The sequence below is a fragment of the Micropterus salmoides genome, unplaced genomic scaffold, assembly GCF_014851395.1.
Source record: "Micropterus salmoides isolate LMB-PRFRI ecotype aquatic unplaced genomic scaffold, ASM1485139v1 Ms_hic_scaffold_17, whole genome shotgun sequence".
NCBI classification, from domain to species: Eukaryota; Metazoa; Chordata; class Actinopteri; order Centrarchiformes; family Centrarchidae; genus Micropterus; species Micropterus salmoides.
This window is the reverse complement of record NW_024040817.1, coordinates 1,253,028-1,274,649: the sequence shown is the minus strand read 5'-3', so window position 1 is coordinate 1,274,649 and position 21,622 is coordinate 1,253,028. Positions and strand designations below refer to the sequence as shown.

General features: G+C 41.4%; 2 gene segments (V, D, J or C); both read left to right on the top strand.

Annotated features, from left to right (window-relative positions):
* The first annotated feature begins 2,091 nt into the window (after positions 1–2,091).
* On the top strand, positions 2,092–2,573 carry LOC119907661. The segment is given in 2 exon segments: positions 2,092–2,143; positions 2,251–2,573. Coding segments are annotated over 2 exon segments (375 nt in total).
* A 1,564-nt stretch (positions 2,574–4,137) lies between these two features.
* Positions 4,138–4,768, top strand: LOC119908076. The segment is given in 2 exon segments: positions 4,138–4,192; positions 4,409–4,768. Coding segments are annotated over 2 exon segments (360 nt in total).
* The last annotated feature ends 16,854 nt before the right edge of the window (positions 4,769–21,622 follow it).

The window sequence follows — 21,622 nt, the reverse complement described above, 5'->3', positions numbered from 1 at the left end:
AGCAGTGAAAAATCACAATGTGTTAATTGTGCTGACACCAAGAGACAGAAACGGTCGTTCTCATTTGGCGAAGTGATACTGTCTCATTTAAATATTATTTGGTGCAATATATCAAATCACTTGCAGATAATACCTTCCTTCTTTTAAATTCTACTTTTAATCATTTCTAGGTATGTGTATATTATCCAATGGTGACATTAGTAATAGCAAAGAACACAAACCATCAAAAAGTAACCTGGTAAAAATAAACTTGATATTATGAAACTTACTAATGTTGCTAACATATATGTCAAAGAAAGTAAGTCAACAAGATGTGTTACTTTTATAATATAGTCTACATGATAAAAATCAATCAACGATCAACACAAGCACGTTAACCACCTGAGGTCCATATTGACACATCTCATGAGAGAAACTGAGAACCAGACAGACTGAGAGCAGTGGCAGAGTAAAACCAGTACCAGTGAGTCAGGTCAGCACTGGGAACTCTGGTCTCTCCTCAGTGTCTCTGAGACCAGAGCCTGGGAGCCCTGGGTGGCCTCGCAGGTCACAGAGCCCACCTTCCTCCACTGGTCTGCAGGGAGCCTCAGGGTGCTGCTCCAGCTGTAGCGGCCGTCCTTCTCCAGCATCCTGCTCTCTTCATGAAATGCAGCAGTTATGTTTTATTTGTTATGGTTTTAAAATGTTTCTGAGATTTCTCAACCCCATAGAGAGGAGGTTAATTCAATTTCCACAACCTCCCTTCATAGGCACTATTTCTCTAAGTAAAACTGTCCCTGTATGACTACGTTCTGTGGATTATCCATTGACCTAATTAAGCTGGACACTGTTTTTGAATGACAATATTGACTCTCCAGATGAAACAGTGTTTGGACTTTTACATACTGGATCTGTTTAAATAACTCTGATTAACACTTGAGGGAAGAGTCTATATTAGTGACTTGAACACTTGTGTAGTACCAAAACAATTCCACAAGAGGACAGTACTGGTTTGCAACTGTCCAGATAACACTACAGATGGGAAATGGTTATAATTTTCAGTCTGTGATTTTATAAACACAGAGGCAGACTCATTCTTTGTGGAATTAAATAATCTACTGTTTTCAAGAAGACAGCAACACAACTGATCTTTATAATTACACCGATCAGCCATAACTATATGAGCTGTGAAAGGGGAAGTAAATCAAGCTGATGAGCTCATTTTCATGACATCTGTCAGTGGGTGGGAAATATTAGCCAGCAAGAGAACATTGAGTCCTCATAGTTGAAATGTTAGAAGCAGGACAAATGGGCAAGTGTACAGATTTGAGCTACTTTCAAAGGGGCCAAATTGTGATGGCTAGACTACTGGGTCAGAACATCTCCAAAACGGTCCGCAGTGGCCAGTACCTATCAAAAGTGGTCCAAGGAAAAAAAGCACTGAACCGGCGACAGGGTCATGGACGGCCAAGGCTCATTGATGCATGTTGGGAGCAAAGGCTGGTCCGTGTGGCCCGATCCACAGACGAGCTACTGTAGGTGAAATTGTTGAAAAAGTTAAAGCTGGTTCTGACAGAGTCCCGGTCTCGACGGGACAGGGCTGTTTTGGCGGCAAAAGGGAGACCTAAATGACCAGCAGGTGGTCATACTGTTATGGCTGATTGGTGAGTGATCTTTATTGTTTAAAGATACAGACAAGCAACACTATGTTGTCCTTGTGACAAAATGTATGTGGAAAAGGCACAAACAAACACACACATTCCAAGCCACAACCTCACCTTAACTAAAACCTTTAACTTGACAGTAAAACTAAGTCTTAATGCTCACAGTCCTTGGTAAATTATTAATTTCTTTAACCTCCAGTGGCCCTAATAAGTGTGAGCTCTGCCTTTATCTTTAATAAATATCACAAAGACATCAGTTTGTTGTAACTTCTTTATTTATTTGTTTCTTCACAAGTATATTTACAATTTCCATAGAGAGCCACTTTGCATCAGCAGCACCATGCTCCAGTGCTCTGGGAGAGTTTATAGTCCTGAGAGTTGAACACTGGATGACTGACCGCTGTCCTTCATGACAACAGAAGCCACAGAAATCCTCCTCATCAAAAACATGACTTTGATCTGCGTCCTCATCTGGACTCTCCTCTGCTGCTGCTTCACAGGTAAAGTCCAGAGAATCAAACTCCTCTCCTCTATGAACATCCGTCCCTCTGAAATGAAGCCCACAAAACCATGACGCTGCTTTATGTTTTTGTCTCTGTATCCTCAGAGTCCAGAGGCCAGGTCACAGTGACTCAGCCTGGAGCAGTGAGCTCTGCTCTGGGAGGCTCCGTCTCCATCAGATGTACGACCAGTCAGAATGTTTATAATTCTGACCGTTTAGCCTGGTACCAACAGAGAGATGGAGAAACTCCTAAACTCCTCATTTACGCTGCTAGCACTCGAGAATCAGGGATTCCAGGTCGTTTTAAAGGCAGTGGATCAAACACTGACTTCACTCTGACCATCAGTGGAGTCCAGACTGAAGATGCAGCAGTTTACTACTGTCAGAGTTATCATTATATCAACAGTCAGCATGTGTTCACACAGTGAAAAAGTGCCGTACAAAAACCTCCCTCAGTCAGACTGAACAGAAACTGAACTGACTGCTGCAGCTGGAAGCTACTGCAGAGACTGATACATTCACTGAGGACACACACACACACACACACACACACACACACACACACACACACAGACATAATTAAATCAATTGGATTTAACATTTAACCAGATTTGATTTGGGGAAATCAAATTACTTTTCCAGCATGTCTTCTCTATTCATTTATATCCCATTGAAATCTCAGGTTCATCAGTAGTTTGTTAAATAATCAAGAGAAACTAACCTGAGACTGTTAATGAGAAAAGTCTTGGTCATGACCTTTGACCTCAGCTTCATACTGGATCACAGCCACTTCAACTATTTCCAGATAAAATAAAATATGAAGACACAGATCAGCATCAGAAAACTTTGATCAAAAATGTAACACACAAATCAGTACATCCCTCCAATTACAAAAAAATATTGCTGTAAAGCAACATTACACAAGAATGGCTTCTTTTGCGATTTAGTGCCTCCAGTTTAATGAGTACAACATAACTTACATGATTAAAAATGTTGAAAACTTTGCTAGCCATTCATCAAGGAAGTCGGAAAACACAAGAAAAAGCAAGCAGGCTAATATTACTGACTAGTCTAACAGCAAGAAGGCCAGCTCGACAACTGTCTTGGATCCTTTCAGTTCAGTTTCACGCCAACAAGTAAAAGCCAGTCTGATATTTAATCTTGTCCGGTCACTCTCTCTTTGTATCTTCCTCACTCCTTTCGACAATGACTTCTTCAGTCTTTTCAGCCTCTGCTATGATCTCCATACTGAGAACATCAAGGCAGCTTACAGTAAAGCACTATGCCGTTATGACAGGTTTCCTGCCCGGGATTCCAGTGCTACATAGTGCAACAGCACCGTGCCCGGAGTGAAGCTGTTTTTTAAGATAACATTACTACATCATGATTCAATAACATCACATGCTCTTCCTCAGCAGATGGAGTCACCCAGTTTACTCAGCATTATTCTGGCTTCTTGTCCACTTTGACTTCAGAGTCAAAATATTCCATGACAGCTGGGTGAACTCCACCTGCTGATGAAGATCATGTCATAAAAACAGTGATGTAACTGATGATGACTTCAGTGTTTTATGGCTCCACCCACATGTCCAAAACTTCTGGTTGTGTTTCTTAAGGAAGCTCTGAGATCGTCATCCTCAACATCCCCTCAAACACCCAACATTACTTTACTTGATGAAATTTCCACATTACAGACACCTAAAAGATGTAAAACCTGCATTAATATTGATGTCATTAATCATTGTCTAAAACACCATAATACCATATTACATGTAGAGGAAGTTTTCAGTATCGTCTACATGTAAATATGTAAATATGTAGATCAACGCTCTCAGCACTGAGGGGGAAACACCATGATATGTTGAGGACAGCTACAGCTCACTGACTCTGTGTGTTTGCATATGTGTCCTGCCTCTCTGCTCCCAGCCGTTAAGAGGCCAGTGTTGATCAGTGGCTGTCCAGGCCTTTCAGAGCCACTGACACGCCGGCAGCACAATGATGATGTCACTGATTCTACTGCTGGCCACCCTGGGGCTCCTTGTTCAGGGTGAGACTCTCTTCTGAAAACTTTGCTTCAGGATGCAACCAGGTTCACCACAATGATGTTCTGCTGTGATGGAGAAACACTGAAACAAGCAGCATTTACCTTCTTCCATCTGTTCTCCATGTTAAAGAAATGAGACTCTTCTGTTTGGATGTTGATCATCTTTCTCTAAACTGGATTTGTCTCAATAACCCTTCTCCTCTTTTTCATGTTTTCCAGATTCATCAGGAGAAATCATCCTGACTCAGTCTCCTGGAGCTCAGTCTGTTGTTCCAGGACAGACTGTCTCTCTCAGATGTAAAGCCAGTTCAGGTGTTACTAATGACTTGCAGTGGTACCTTCAGAAACCTGGAGAAGCTCCTAAACTCTTGATTTATGATGCTCAAACCCGTCAGTCTGGAGTTTCAGATCGTTTCAGTGGGAGTCAGTCTGGAACTGATTTCACTTTGACCATCAGAGGAGTCCAGACTGAAGATGCAGGAGTTTATTACTGTCAGCAGGATTACAGCCGTCCGTTCACACAGTGATACAACGTCGTACAAAAACCTCCTTCAGATGGAGAGTTATAGAAATACTTTAGTAATTATCTGACAATGAAGTCAAACACATTAATTTCCTGTATAGATTACATTTCAAATAAAATAGATTAATCAAATGGCAAACACTTTTTTCATAATAGTACGTTTTTGGATATACCATTTACACACTATTGTTCTAAATCTAAAACTCTTTTGTCTTTCATAGGCCTATGTGTACACTTTCATAAATTTTTTTACAGTGTAAGTAATCTGCTAAAATGTGCTGAGAAGTTCACTGTAAACACCAATGCAGTGTTGAAACAGCAAATATTTATTTGTCAAAATATTACTGCTGTAACAGTAGCACAGTGTTGTATACAGTACCATACAAGAAAACCAAAGCATAAACGTATGTAAACCAAAAGTATAATTTTTACCTTTATTGCCAAAAACGAATATTTTTTACAACACTGTACTGCAGAAATAACCATTAGATTGTTGCAACCTGTTCTAATTTCTGAAGGTTCAAATTATGGATGCTACTGTGAAGGACACAAGATGAGCAGGACTCCTCCTCTCCCTCCTCCTCTTCCACCAACTCTTTCTCTTTAAACTTGTCCTTGGTGTCGTCCTCTGCCTCTCCCTCCTCCTCCCCTTGCTCTCTGTCCATTGTTGGCATCCATTGTTCAAAACAGGTAATTTGCCCTTTGACCTGTGTATAGGTTACTGTATACTAAAGCAGTGATTGGTTAGTGATCAGGTAAGAAGTGTAGCATTTTGATTGGTTGTGTTTGGAAAAGGAAAGCAGGTCACTTCCTGTTAGATTTTGTGTCTTCGGTAGAGAATTGTGTGTTTTGAAAAAAGTGTTTTATGCAATTGAAAACTGAGTGAAAAGCTGGGAAATAGCTTGTGGTTTTGGAGATTTGAGATGAGGTTTTGCTCTTTGCTCTTTCAAAAATGGTGTGACATGTAAAGATTTTGTGTGTAACCTGCCGTCCACCTTCCAGGCCAGACTCCAGTCTGAGGGGAAGCCCTTGTTGGCCAGGCACATGAGCGTGGCCTTCCCCTGCTGCAGCTCCTCACTGGAGGGGGGCAGCACCGTCAGGGTGGGACGGACATCACCTAGGAGACACCAATCAGCTTAGAGGACACCTTTACTGTGTGAGAGCTGAGTTTCTCCTTTAAGGAGTTTCTGTCAGATGTGTTTTCTGCTCCACCAGTCACTCACTCACACATTGTTTCACTTCCCTTTAAGAAGCCTCTCATGCAAATCAGCACAGAGAGAATCATCATACAGAACGACCTGAAATATATCACTGGAAATAAAAAGACAAACCTTCTCGTTAAAATTGTAAAACATAAGCATAACTGACTGAAGTATTTAGTGGAAGTATAAATAAACATAAAATGAACCGACTGCATCAAATGTTCTTCATCTGTATTTAAATCACATTTCAACATTTTAAAGTAACCCATCTTGATCTTTGCTCTGTTCAATTAAATAAAATGAATTAACTTTTACTTAAACAGTTATTTTTGTGGTATAAAATGTTATACTAACCTTAGCGATCATTTTACATTAAGATTAAAATGTATCTTCTCTCCAACCAAATATCAATTTTAAAACTTTACAATATTTTATTTTGTATTTGAAAACTTACTTCCAACATCCAGTCTGGTTCCTACACCAAAAGTCCACAACAGTGATACAAACTCATTGAGCCGGCATACAAAAACCTCTCACTGTAGACTTTGTCAGACTAAACTAAAGCTATAAACCCTCAAGATGCAAATTTAACTTAACAGATTATCCTGTGTCTTAGAATGTTAATTAAAAGACAATTTTGAATATATATTGTTGAAGTGAACTTTGTCTTAGTGCCAAATATGCATGGAAAAGTTGAAAAGGAACTACAAATTTTCACTACAGTATTGAATATAAATTAATATAAAATCAACATTAACTCTTGAAATTGTTTTTTAAACATTTGACTTATTTCCAACATCCAGTCTGGTTCCTCCACCGAACGTGTACCACAGTGATACAAACTCATTGAGCCGCCGTACAAAAACCTCTCACTGTAGAGAGACACGGCTCTCTGACTTTGACACAAAGTAAACATTCACAGTTATGAAATAAAAAGTCATTTTCAGCCCTAACCCTACATTACATCCAGTAAAATTACAATACAGAAATGATCAGAGATCCATATAAACAAAAATCCCATTATTGAAATTTCAGTGTAACACTGATGTTAATTTCATTGTTTCATTGAATTTAGTTGAATTTATACAACAGAGGACATTCTGAAATAACTTTTATCTGTGGCCAAATCCATATAAAAAAAAGAGAATTAATACTTCCAATAAGTACTCTGATAAAGTGATTGATCCATTGATAAAATCAGTGGAGCATCAGAGTAATCAAGTCCCTGTTGGAGTCAGTCAGAGCATTTCCATAGAGAGCCACTTTGCATCAGCAGCACCATGCTCCAGTGCTCTGGGAGAGTTTATAGTCCTGAGAGTTGAACACTGGATGACTGACAGCTGTCCTTCATGACAACAGAAGCCACAGAAATCCTCCTCATCAAAAACATGACTTTGATCTGCGTCCTCATCTGGACTCTCCTCTGCTGCTGCTTCACAGGTAAAGTCCAGAGAATCAAACTCCTCTCCTCTATGTACATCCGTCCCTCTGAAATGAAGCCCACAAAACCATGACGCTGCTTTATGTTTTTGTCTCTGTATCCTCAGAGTCCAGAGGCCAGGTCACAGTGACTCAGCCTGGAGCAGTGAGCTCTGCTCTGGGAGGCTCCGTCTCCATCAGATGTAGGACCAGTCAGAATGTTTACAATACTAACTGGTTACACTGGTACCAACAGAGAGATGGAGAAACTCCTAAACTCCTCATTTATCGTGCTAGCACTCGAGCATCAGGGATTCCAGATCGTTTTACAGGCAGTGGATCAAACTCTGACTTCACTCTGACCATCAGTGGAGTCCAGACTGAAGATGCAGCAGTTTACTACTGTCAGAGTTTCATGTTATCAACAGTCAGCATGTGTTCACACAGTAAAAAAGCGTCGTACAAAAACCTCCCTCAGTCAGACTGAACAGAAACTGAACTGACTGCTGCAGCTGGAAGCTACTGCAGAGATGATACACTTCACTGAGGACACACACACACACACACACACACACACACACACACACAAAAAAACCCCTGCACATTCACATCATCATGAAGAGAGACTGAAAATGTTACCACTCTTTCTTTCACGGCTAATGGGCCTGGTCATGCCCTTTGACCTCTATCTCATTCTGGCTCAGAGCTATTTCAACTATATCCACCTAAGGAAATATGAAGAAGCAGATCAGCATCACACACCTTCATGATAAAATATGGCCCAAACAAATCTCCCTCAACTCACAAAATACCATTTCAAATATAATATTAAATATTATAAATATTTTCTTTTACGTAAAACAAAAACTTCAACAAATACCTTGAGGTTAAAAGTTCTTTTTTGACCTTTGAATGAGAAAAAAAATCTCTACACAAAGTCTTTCCACTAACTGTTGTGGAGCTTTCAGTCACAGCTTTCATTGAAATGTAGATTTTCTAATTCTAATTCCTCAGAGGATTTTTAGGATTTCTTCTCCACATTGACTTCAAAGTTCAAATATTCAACAAGTGACAAGTGATGTAATTTGATCAAAAGCTCTAGAACATAAACTGAATTGAGCTTGTTATAGTTTTTATTTTAGAGCAGGAACATTAAATCTTAACTTTGAAAAACAATACAGTTTACTAAGAACAAACACATATTTAAGTTGTTCCACAGTGGCACAAGAACAATGTTTGTAATGCTAAGTTTATGGTATTTTTATAAATGTTAGATATGGGATTTCAGCAAATAAATAACACTATTCAACTTTTTAAACTCCTTTCAATGCCGCATATGTTACTATAAAATACTTTGTGAAAACCACAATTGCTGACAGCAAAACAAGTGTTGAATGAAACATTAAGAAACATACAGAAAAGCAAACCTCTGAAAGCAAAATGAATGTGATATGAAGAACATCAAATTTTTTAAAGCTTCATTTACATATCAGTATCCATGTGTCTCCACAGCACAGCAGGTGATTGACAGTTCTGTCTAACCTCTACCTCTAATCTGCTCTGGTACTGCTACTGCATTTGTGGCACATGATAATGTGTTTTTTTGTGTGTAATACATGCCAGTTACTCTAATGTAGTAAGTTGTTTTAATAGCCTAGTATACTGGAATGCTTGTTCAATAATGTTTCCTTGCAATGCTTGTAGGGGGCAGGATAAGCTGTGACATATGTCAAAAAGCCACATTAGAAGAAGTCGCTGTTGTTGGACGTAGCCCTCGTCAGACAAAGTGTGTGTTCCTGGTGCCACTTGATGAGCTGTTTTGCATATGTTTTGCCAGTCCTGCCGGTGAAGAAATAAAACAATACTGATGCCGCTGTTGTCTGAGTGGTGTAACCGTTTGGAGGTCCCACGAGATTTTACATCTTCACGGCGTAAGACTGAAGGAAAACGCGGTAAACACGGTGTGTGAGAGCGGTAGACTGATGGAGTAAGCTAACTGAGCTAATGTTAGTTGAACAGTTGAAGTCTAGCTAGTACGACACCATCCCGTTTTGTTGTTTTTGCGCACGTAACACGCAAGATGTCGGAGCACCGAGAAGAGTTCATTTTGGAAATAGAAAAGAAACTGCTTGTACTGACTGTAAGAGAACTAGAACAAGTCTGTAAGTACTGGAAAATATCTGGCAGAGACTCTGAGGACATTAAAAATAAAAATCGTTGTGCCCTGGTTAAGCACGTTGTAAAGTTTGGTGAACATGAAGAGCTGTTGGAGAGGGAGGACGAAGGCATGTCTGTGCTTTTGGAATTTGCATCTGAAAGTGCCCAGTCTGGCCTGAAATACAACAGAGTTAGTTCATAGTCAGTGCTCCCAGTCTATCATGACAGGCTTGTTAAATGATAACATAAGAGCAGAGATGCGGGTGCACCTCCAGAATGAGAACTGTAGTGATGAACTGCTTCTGCAAAAGATGCAGATTGCTCAATATAACGAAAATGAGAGGGCCCAAAAGATTAAAGCAACAAACAAAGCCACTCGTAGGGCAAGTCTGAACTTGGAAGAGAGTAGTGGGGATGAAACAGACCCTCAAACACCCACACTTCGAGCTAAGCCTAGCAAACAGGTTAAAGAAAATCCCCTGTTCACAAAACTGGAGGAGAGCAGTACAGCAATCAGGGAGCTAACAGGCCAAGTGGCATCCCTTGTACAAACGGTCCAGCGTGAGAGAACGGCTGGTGATGAAAATCAAATGAAAGCGCCAGCTTATGCTTTTAAGAGACCAAAGAGACGTTTGCAGCATGTCAGCAAGACAAAACTGACTGTAATCATTGTTTCAAGTGTGGCAGTGAGACACATGTAACCACACCTGTAACACCTGTAAGCCCACCTACAGTATCGGGGTGGGGGAAACAACTACCCACTCATCACCCTTCCTTAGCACCTTTAAAGGCAAATGGAAAACATAAACACCAATTCCTCCAACCACACAATCTTGGTACAAAACGCAAGCAAGTGGCACAGCTGGTAGGCAAAAAGTGTCTTGTCTGGTGCAAAATGAACAGCGTGAAGACTCAAGCCCTGTGGGATACAGGAGCACAAGTGACCATCATAAGTGAGGCATGGAAGTCCCAGAACTTACCTGATGCAAAAATCAACCCCATAAGTGATTTGTTAAGTGATGATGAACTGCTGGACTTAAGAGCTGCCAATGGCTTAGAAATACCTTTTCAGGGCTGGGCTGAGGTCAGTCTTAGTCTCTGTGACCCAAGAGCTAAAACAACAAGGTCTGATGAGATACTAGTTCCAGTACTAGTGAGCAGAGACATAGTGCAGAGACCGATAATAGGTTATAATGTCATTGAGGAGCTAATGAGAGAGAGAGAGGACCAAGTTCAGTCAAGTGAAAGAGTAGTTTTGCTCAGAAATTCACTCAGGCTAGGACCAGGGAAGGCAGAGGCACTGCTAAACCTTATTCAGGGAGCTACAGATGAGAATATTACTTATTCTGTCAAAACAGGTCGCACATCCATTGTAGTTCCAGGGGGGCAAATGAAATGTATTACCTGCTCTGTCCAAACAGGTCTCAAAGTGAACACTGAAATGCTCTTTGAACTGGAAGAGAACTTTTCATTAGATCAGGGACTCAAGATTAGCTGTCAGCTGGAAAACATTTCCTGCTCCTTGCGTAAAGTAAATATCTATGTGAGAAACACCACACACCATGACATCACAATGCCAGGCAAAACGGTAATAGGGAGAATGCAGGGAATAGCCGACTGTTGCCCAGTGTACACGGGGAACACCAGGTTAACGTGGCAGTCATTGAAAACTCTCAGACTGCGCCCTGCCCCACCACAGAAACCTCTCAATGTGATCCACGAGACAAACTGTGGGATCCACCAGACAATGTGGACCATTTGACCAGTGAACAACAAGTTCTTGTTAAACAAATGCCCAGGGAGGAATCAAGTGCATTTGCCAGGCACAAAGAGGAAGTTGGATACATCAAAAACTTGAAAATGGACATTAAGCGAACTGATGAGGTCCCAGTAGCCAAAACATATCATGCTATACCGCGACCATTGTATGAGGAGGTAAAGAATCACATCCAGGTCTTGTTAAATAAAGGATTCATCTGCAAATCCACCTCCCCATATGCATCTGCAGTGGTCTGCTTGAGGAAAAAAGACGGAACCCAAAGACTTTGTATTGACTACAGGGGGCTTAATAAAAAGACGATCCCAGATAGGCACCCCATACCATGCATTCAGGAGATACTTGATGGGCTTGGTGGGAACGCGTGGTTCAGCGTGCTGGACCAAGGAAAGGCATACCATCAAGGTAGCATCAGTGAGTATGCAAAGAAATTCACAGCTTTCAATTCAATTCAATTCAATTTATTTATATAGCGCCAAATCACAACAACAGTTATCTCACAGTGCTTTTCATAAAAGAGCAGGTCTAGACCATACTCTGTGATGATATTTACAGAAGCCCAACAGTTCCCACCAAGAGCAAGCACTAGGCGACAGAGGCAAGGAAAAACTTCCTTTTAAGAGGCAGAATCCTCGAGCAGAACCATGGCTCAGGGTGGGCGGCCATCTGCCTCGACCGGTTGGGGTGAGAGAGAGAGAGAGAGAGAGAGAGAGAAGAGAGAGAAAGAGAGAGAGAGAAAGAGAGAAAAGAGAGGGATGTAAGGAGAGAGAGAGGGGAGGGAGGCAGCCTACACAATATACACACAGAGGTACAGACAGTGAAGGTAATGTTGCTATAGACTAAATGAAAAATGGTACAGATATTTATAATAGTGTTAATGGTAACCATCGTAATGTTAATGATTATAATAACAATAATAACAATAAGACTAGCAACAATAGTCGTTGCAGTAGAGGTGTCGAGCAGGAACACGGGAGCAGCAGGTGACCCGCAACCACAGATCCAGACTCCACAGCTCCAGAGCCAGAAAACCTGCAGGAAGTGATAGGAGGAGAGAGGAGAGGGAGAGAAAGCACAAGACTACCAGAAAGGGGAGAAGTTGTGTTAGTAACATGCAATAATGGGATAAGGTTGCATACAGAGGGAGAGAAAGTAGAGGAGAGAGGAGCTCAGTGCATCATGGGAAATCCCCCGGCAGTCTAGGCCTATAGCAGCATAACTAAGGGATGGTTCAGGACTACCTGAGCCAGCCCTAACTATAAGCTTTATCAAAGAGGAAAGTCTTAAGCCTACTCTTAAATGTGGAGATGGTGTCTGCCTCCTGAACCCAAACTGGAACCTGGTTCCACAGGAGAGGAGCTTGATAGCTGAACGCTCTGGCTCCTAGTCTACTTTTGGAGACTCTAGGAACCACAAGTAACCCTGCATTCTGGGAGCGCAGTGCTCTGGTGGGGTAGTAAGGTACTATGAGCTCTTTAAGATAAGATGGTGCCTGACCATTAAGAGCTTTGTAGGTAAGAAGAATGATTTTAAATTCTATTCTGGATTTTACTGGAAGCCAATGCAAAGAAGCTAAAACAGGAGAAATATGATCTCTTTTCCTGGTTCCTGTCAGAACACGTGCTGCAGCATTCTGGATCAGCTGAAGAGTCTTAATGGACTTTTTCGAGCAGCCTGATAATAAGGAATTGCAGTAATCCAGCCTAGAAGTAACAAATGCATGGACTAGTTTTTCTGCATCATTTTTAGACAGGATGTTCCTGATTTTCGCAATATTACGTAGGTGAAAAAAGGCGGTCCTTGAAATTTGCTTAATGTGAGACTTAAACGACATGTCCTGATCAAAGATAACTCCAAGATTCCTCACAGTGGTGCTTGAGGCCAAGGCGATGCCATCCAGGGAAACTATATCTTTAGATAATGCGTCACGGAGGTGCTTAGGCCCCAGAGCAATAACTTCAGTTTTATCTGAGTTTAACATGAGAAAATTACAGGTCATCCAGGTTTTAACATCCTGAAGGCACATTTGAAGTTTAGCTAACTGATGAGTTTCATCTGGCTTGATCGATAGATATAACTGAGTATCATCTGCATAACAATGAAAGCTTATGGAATGTTTCCTGATAATATTGCCTAAAGGAAGCATATATAAAGTGAAGAGGATTGGTCCAAGGACAGATCCTTGAGGAACTCCATGAGTAACTTTGGCGTGCATGGAGGACTCTTGTTAACATGTACAAACTGAAATCGATCTGATAAATAGGACTTAAACCAGCTTAGAGCGGTTCCTTTAATGCCAATGAAATATTCTAGTCTCAGCAATAGGATCTGATGGTCAATGGTATCAAATGCAGCACTGAGATCTAATAAAACCAGTACAGAGACAAGTCCTTTGTCTGATGCAATAAGGAGGTCATTAGTAATTTTCACCAGTGCTGTCTCTGTTGTATGATGAGCTCTAAATCCTGACTGAAAATCCTCAAATAAACTATTGCTCTGTAGAAAGTCACACAGCTGTTTAGCAACTGCTTTCTCCAGAACCTTAGAGAGAAATGGAAGGTTAGATATAGGTCTATAGTTGGCTAAAACATCCGCATCAAGTTTGGGCTTTTTCAGAAGAGGTTTAATTACAGCTACTTTAAAGTACTGTGGTACATAGCCTGTTGATAAAGATAGATTGATCATATCTAGTATAGAGGTGCTGACTAAGGGTAAAACATCTTTAAGCAGCCTAGTCGGGATGGGGTCTAAGAGGCAGGTTGATGGTTTAGATGAAGAAATTATTGAAGTTAGTTGGTAAAGATTGAGGGAAGCAAAACAGTCTAAACATGTATCTGGTTCTACAGCTGTGTCTAAGGTTCCTGAGTTAAGAGATAAGTCGGTGCCAATTGAAGGCAGGTCTTGGTGAATTTTGTCTCTAATAGCTAGAATTTTATCATTAAAGAAGCTCATGAAATCGTAACTACTGAGAGCTATGGGAATACTTGGCTCAATAGAGCTGTGACTCTGTCAGCCTGGCTACAGTGCTGAAAAGAAACCTGGGGTTGTTCCTATTTTCCTCTATTAATGACGAGTAGTACGCTGCTCTAGCATTACGGAGGGCCTTCCTATAAGTTTTAAGACTATCTTGCCAAATTAAACGAGAATTTTCCACTTTGGTGGAACGCCAATTCCTCTCAAGTTTCCGTGATATTTGCTTTAATTTGCGAGTTTCAGTATTATACCATGGAGCTAACCGTCTTTGTTTTAGTATTTTCTTTTTTAGAGGGGCTACAGAGTCGAGTGTCATTCGCAGCGAGCCTGCAGCACTATCAACAAGATGATCGATTTGGGAGGGACTGAAATTAACATAGGAGTCCTCCGTTACTATGTGACTTGATAATGTATTTAGAGCTGATGGAATCGCATCCTTAAATTTAGCTTATTTATCAGACAGACATCTTGTATAGAAATTTTTGCCCAATGGCGAGTGGTTCAGCAATACAAACTCAAAAGTTATCAAACAGTGGTCGGATAAAGAGGGATTCTGTGGGAACACCACTAAATGTTCAATTTCAATACCATACACCAAAACAAGGTCGAGGGTGTGGTTAAAACAGTGAGTCGGTTCATGAACACTCTGAGAGAAGCCGATGGAATCTAACAAAGAGATAAACGCAGTACTGAAGCTGTCATTCTCAACATCCACATGAATATTAAAATCCCCTACAATAATAACTTTGTCCGTTTTAAGGACTAAAGTTGACAAAAACTCTGCAAATTCAGATAAGAAGACGGGCCAGGTGCTCGGTACACTATAACAAAAATAATTGGTTGCAGTGATTTCCAACTTGGGTGCGAAAGACTAAGAACAAGACTTTCAAATGAGTTATAGTTTAGTTTAGGTTTAGAGCTGATTAGTAGGCTAGAGTCGAAGATAGCTGCAACTCCACCTCCTCGGCCTGTGCCTCGAGGAATGTGAGTATTAATATGACTGGGAGGGGTGGATTCATTTAGGCTAACATATTCTCCATCACCCAGCCAGGTTTCAGTAAGACAAAATAGATCAATATCATAATCTGATATTAGTTCATTTACTAGTACACAACCCCATGGGGGCTGTACGAATGGAACAGAATTCCATTTGGCCTCACAAACGCACCCTCAGCTTTCCAGCGGAGTATGGAAAAGAGTCTAGAAGGTCTCAGAGACAAGATATGCATTACATACTTAGATGATGTTTTGGTCTACAGTGTTCTCAAACGACAACAAATGTGGGAAATTAAGCTGAGGCCAGACAAATGTGACCTGTTCAAAAATGAGGTACGCTATGTGGGAAAAGTAATCTCAGCTGAAGGTTACAGCATGGACAATAAGGAAATAGTGGCAGTGCAAGCTCTAAAGGCAACCCCCCCTACAAACATTAAAGAGCTGCGCAAATTTCTGGGTTTCCTGGGGTACTATAGAAGTTATGTACAAGATTTCTCTCGTCATGCAAAATGCCCGTGTGACTTGCTCTCAACAGATGTAACTTCAAGTCCTGAGTCGAAGTCTAAATGTCAGTCAGCGAGGGCAGGACAGCCCCCTCCACATCAGAAAATAGTGTGGACTGACACTCATCAAAAAGCTTTGAACTATATAGTTGACATTCTGACTAACCCACCTGTAATGGCTTATCCAAGGTTTGAGGATCCACGCTTCTGAACAAGGACTGGGAGCAGTCCTGTACCAGAGGCAGGAAGGCAAACTCAGAGTTATTGGGTACGGCTTACCAACTTTGACACCATCAGAAAAAATTGATTACATTCAGGAAAGACCTTTTTTTTGGCACTTAAGTGGGCTGTGACGGACATGTTTAGAGGCTATTTGTTTTACGCTCCCTCTGTAACAGTATACAGTGCTACCAATCCTGTCACTTAAGTCTTGAGAACAGCTAAACTGAACACGACTGGACATCGCTGGGTGTCGGAGTTGGCCGACTTCAACATAACACTGAAGTAACACTGAAGTACCGTCCAGGAAAAACAAACACAGATGCAGATTTCTTGTCCCGTAGACCTGTGAGTATGGACTCTTATATGAGTGAGTACAGAGCAGTGCTCCCCTAAAGTTCTAGGTGCAATATTCGGTGCAGTTGAAACACAGAACCAGCACGAAGTGGACTGGATCTCCGTTTTTACCTGCAGCCCACACGTTCAGGAGGTACTTACAAACACTGTGTCGGACATACAAATAACTCAGCAAGAGCTGCTACAGGGACAGTTGCAAGACCCTACCATATCCCATGTACTCCAGCTGAAAAAGTCTGGAGGAAAACCAGACAGTAGGGTCAGAAATATGGGAGTGAACATTAAGCAACTGTTGCGCGAGTGGAAAAGACTGCATGTTTCACAAGAGGGGCTGTTGAAACGCAAAACCTGTACTCAAATTGTGCTGCCAAACAAGTACAAAGAACTGGTGTACAAGTACCTTCACTGTGAAATGGGTCACATGGGGGTGGAACAGGTTTTACAGGCGGCTAGACAGAAGTTTTATTGGCCTGGTATGCAAAAGGACATTGAGTTTTTTTATAACCCAGGTTTGTAAGTGTAATATCCAGAAAAAGCCTTTTCTATTCTATCCTTTCTATTTGCTTTTTGGTAGAAACACATTTGGTTTATCCTACTCTTGTGCCCGTGGGATACAAACAAACAAACATTTTACTTACATTTGTCAAGGAACTGAAAGTAAATTCTAGTCATAAGCGAAATGGTTTGGGACTAAGTATGGCAATGAAACAAAGTAAATGGAATGTTTTCAGTATATTCAGTAAGTCAGAAGTCTCCAGAGTAAAGTGAATGTCTTTGCTTCAGAGAACAATATACTGTACTATTGTTGCAACTGCTCATGGTTAACTCTGAACTGGCATCGTAAAGCGATCATATGGTATGTAGTAATTTACTCTGATGGTAACACCTGGGGAAAAGCATTTAAGGCCATTTACTGGATTTCAACTTTCAAAGAAAGCTATTGCCACTGAGTTAGAGGTTTAACCCAGAGAAGTATCTTTAATGTTAAAAGTTATGAAGTGGTTGTTGCCCTGCCGCTACATGGTTAATGTTGTATGGTAAATGTAATGAATGCTTATGTTGAGGACAACATTGATTTTACAGGGGAGGAATGTGGCACCTGATAATGTGTTTTTTTGTGTGTAATACATGCCAGTTACTCTAATGTAGCAAGTTGTTTTAATAGCCTAGTATACTGGAATGCTTGTTCAATAATGTTTCATTGCAATGCTAGTAGGGGGCAGGATAAGCTGTGACATATGTCAAAAAGCCACATTAGAAGAAGTCGCTGTTGTTGGACGTAGCCCTGGTCGGAAAAAGTGTGTTCCTGGTGCCGCTTGACGAGCAGTTTTGTGTATGTTTTGCCAGTCCTGCCGGTGAAGAAATAAAAATGAACATTTTCCTACACTACTGATGCCGCTGTTGTCTGAGTGGTGTAACACATTAACTCCAGAAAAAGAAGCAGTCGTGTTATTGTCTATCATATTGTTACACAGTTACATTGTGTACATTACGCAGTAATATGGCTGCTGAAGAGATTATTTGTGCTGGCAGAAATAGATGTTATGAGGATATAATACTTACTATAGTATTATTTTTAAGAAGACAAATTAAGTAATTTCCATAGAGAGCCACTTTGCATCAGCAGCACCATGCTCCAGTGCTCTGGGAGAGTTTATAGTCCTGAGAGTTGAACACTGGATGACTGACAGCTGTCCTTCATGACAACAGAAGCCACAGAAATCCTCCTCATCAAAAACATGACTTTGATCTGCGTCCTCATCTGGACTCTCCTCTGCTGCTGCTTCACAGGTAAAGTCCAGAGAATCAAACTCCTCTCCTCTATGAACATCCGTCCCTCTGAAATGAAGCCCACAAAACCATGACGCTGCTTTATGTTTTTGTCTCTGTATCCTCAGAGTCCAGAGGCCAGGTCACAGTGACTCAGCCTGGAGCAGTGAGCTCTGCTCTGGGAGGCTCCGTCTCCATCAGATGTAGGACCAGTCAGGATGTTCTTGTTTATAACAACAACCACCTTTTAGCCTGGTACCAACAGAGAGATGGAGAAACTCCTAAACTCCTCATTTATCGTGCTAGCACTCGAGCATCAGGGATTCCAGATCGTTTTACAGGCAGTGGATCAAACTCTGACTTCACTCTGACCATCAGTGGAGTCCAGACTGAAGATGCAGCAGTTTACTACTGTCTGAGTTTTCATTGGATCAACAGTCAAGCACCCACACACACTGTAAATTTTAAATTGCATCAAGTCGATTGAAAATGTCACCATACTGACATGCAACAACAAATATTTCAAATTATACTGACTTTGGAATACGAAAAACAATCTCAGCACTAAGTCCATCCACTACATGTTGTGGAGTTTTCAGTCACATCACTTCATCTTCCTTAGCAGATGGAGCCGCCCAAGTTTTCATTGAAATGTAGATTTTCAAATTCCCGTTCCTCTGTGGTGAAATTTATTTTACTCTAAAGCATGAACTTTCAGTCTCAACTTTTAGGTCAACATGGAGACACGGGAGCTCACACTTGGCCTTCAGAGTGGCGTTTCCAGGGACTTGGGGTCTCACAGCATGATCAAATGTGACTGAGACAGTCAGTCGTTGTCAGCTGGTTGCATTTGTGTGTGATATTTGTGGTGAATCTACACCTTGTTTATAAAATGATGGATGTTAACACTTGAGAATATTAATATCATTAGCAGTTTGGGGAAAGAAACTGAGACACTTTGGGAAATATTGAATTATCAATTTAATAATGACTTTATTAATCAATCAAACTACAGTAAATACAACTTAATAAAACAAAATATTGGTTATATGAACAGCGATAAATTCAAAATGTTGCAGTTTGATCAAAGGCAAACATTGAGATAAAGGGGTTATTTGGCTAAAGTGAAAAAAAGTTGCTTTCAAAGTATAATGGGAAATGAGTTAAAGGTCAACAAAAATTTAATGGTGGTGTAGTAGTGTAATAACTACAACATCATCAAGAACTCAATGGGGCTGTAGAAAAGTCTGGAAGCCAACTCAAAGCCAATTGCACAAGTCACGATCAAGTGCGGCATATACCAAGGTACCACTATCCCCACTGCTGTTCTGCATAGGCCTGAACCCCTCAGCCAGATCATCACAAAGACCGGTTCCGAAGTGGAACAACCATCAGTCACCTCCTCTACACTGATGACTCAAGCTGTCTGGAATGAGCGAGACATCGACTCACTGATCCACACTACCAGGATCTACAGCAACGACATTGGAATGTCGTTTGGACTGGACAAGTGTGGTCGCATGGTATCAACAAGAGGGAAGATGATCAGAACTGATGGGGTGAACTACCAGAAGGCTACATTGCAGATGTTCAGGACAGCTACAAATACCTTGGGGTGCCACAGGCAAACGGAAACCATAAGGAGGCAGCAAAGCACCACAGCCAAATACCTACAGAGAGTAAGGCAGGTCCTGAAAAGTCAGTTGAATGGGAAAAACAAGATCCGAGCCATCAATACACACGCCCTGCCTGTCATCAGATACCCCATTGGTATAATAAACTAGCCAAAGCAGGAGATAGAGGCTACTGACATCAAGACAAGAAAGCTTGTCACAATTTATGGAGAATCCAGCACCCTGAGACTGTACACCAAGCGTAGCGAGGGAGGCCGATGGCTAGTGAGTGTCAAGACCACTGTCCAGGATGAAACAACAAAGATCCAGGAGTACATCAGGAAGATGGCCCCCAAAGATGAAGGGCTTAGTGAGTACCTCAGGCAGCAGAAACCCGAGGGTGAGGACAAGGAAGATGAAGAACCTTCATGGAGGGACAAGCTGCTGCATGGCATGTACCACAGACAAATAGAAGAAGTAACTGATATCAAGAAATCCTAGCAGTGGCTGGAAAAGGCTGGACTAAAGGACAGCAAAGAAGCATTAATCATGGCAGCACAAAACAGGCACTCAGTACAAGATCAATAGAGGCTGGGATCTACCACACCAGGCAGGACCCCAGGTGCAGACTGTGCAAGGATGCCCCTGAGACAGTAAAGTAAATAACAGCAGGGTGTAAGATGCAGGCAGGAACAGCGTACATGGCACGCCATAACCAGGTAGCTGTCATAGTGTACAGGAACATCTGCCATGAGTATGGGCTGGAAGTCCCGAGGTCAAAACACCTCCTAAGGTAGTTGAGAATGACCGAGCTAAGATCCTGTGGGACTTCAAGATCCAGACTGACAAACTGGTGATGGCTAACCAAACAGCAGAAGAAGGCATTAGTGATAGATGTGGCAATCCCAAGCGACAGCAACATCAAGAACAAGGAACACGAAAAGCTTGAGAAATACCAAGGGCTGAAAGAGGAGCTAGAAAAGATATGAAAGTAAGAGCAACAGTGGTGCCATTGGTAATCGGAGCACTGGGGGCTGTGACCCTCAAACTGTGAGAGTGGCTACAGCAGATTCCAGGTAAAACATCGGAGGTCTCTGTCCAGAAGAGAGCAGTCCTAGGAACAGCTAAGATACTGCGCAGAACCCTTAAACTCCCAGGTCCTCTGGTAGAGGACCCGAGCTTGAGGATGACACATGCCACCCCGCAAGAGGTGAGAGTTTAAAAAAAAAAATTATTTTATATATATCAGCAAACCTGGAGTGAGAGAGGGTTTGGGGGTGCAGCAACCTGGTCAAGATGTATAAGGGGATGCATTGCGCGTTTGGGAGGTTTGGGAACCGCTAGGTCTAATACATAAAGGAGATATGAATTTTATGTCTATGATTTAAAAGCTCATTTTGACATCAACTTACAGTATCTGACCACACATGTGCTTTGCCTTACTGTTTGCAGCTTTTCAAAATACAAAAATATAATGGAATCTAATGCAGTAATCAGCTTTTGGACAATGCACATTTGTTTCTTCTTTCAATTGCATTGTAAGTTTTCTTATTTTCCACTGTTTCATTTGTTATTTATTGTTGCTATTGTTCAGAATATTTTTAAACAAAAGCTTTCAAAAAGTGATGGAGACATTCTGATTCTGACCCGTCCCCAGCGTCCCCAGTGTAAATGACACCTATCTGTTAATACTTTTAAATGTCCCGCCCCATCCAGGCTGTGATTGGCTGGTTCACGACACTGTCTTTTAATATTTGCCAAATAATCCAGAGTAGCCAGCCTGAAAAAGCAGATAAGAAAAGTCTTGTTCATGACCTTTGAACTCAGCCTCATACTGTTATGAGTTGTATTTTTTCCCTGTGGGTTTCTGAGTTTTGCCATTGTTTCATGTGTCCTTCTGTTTGCCTCTGTTTCTCTCATGTAC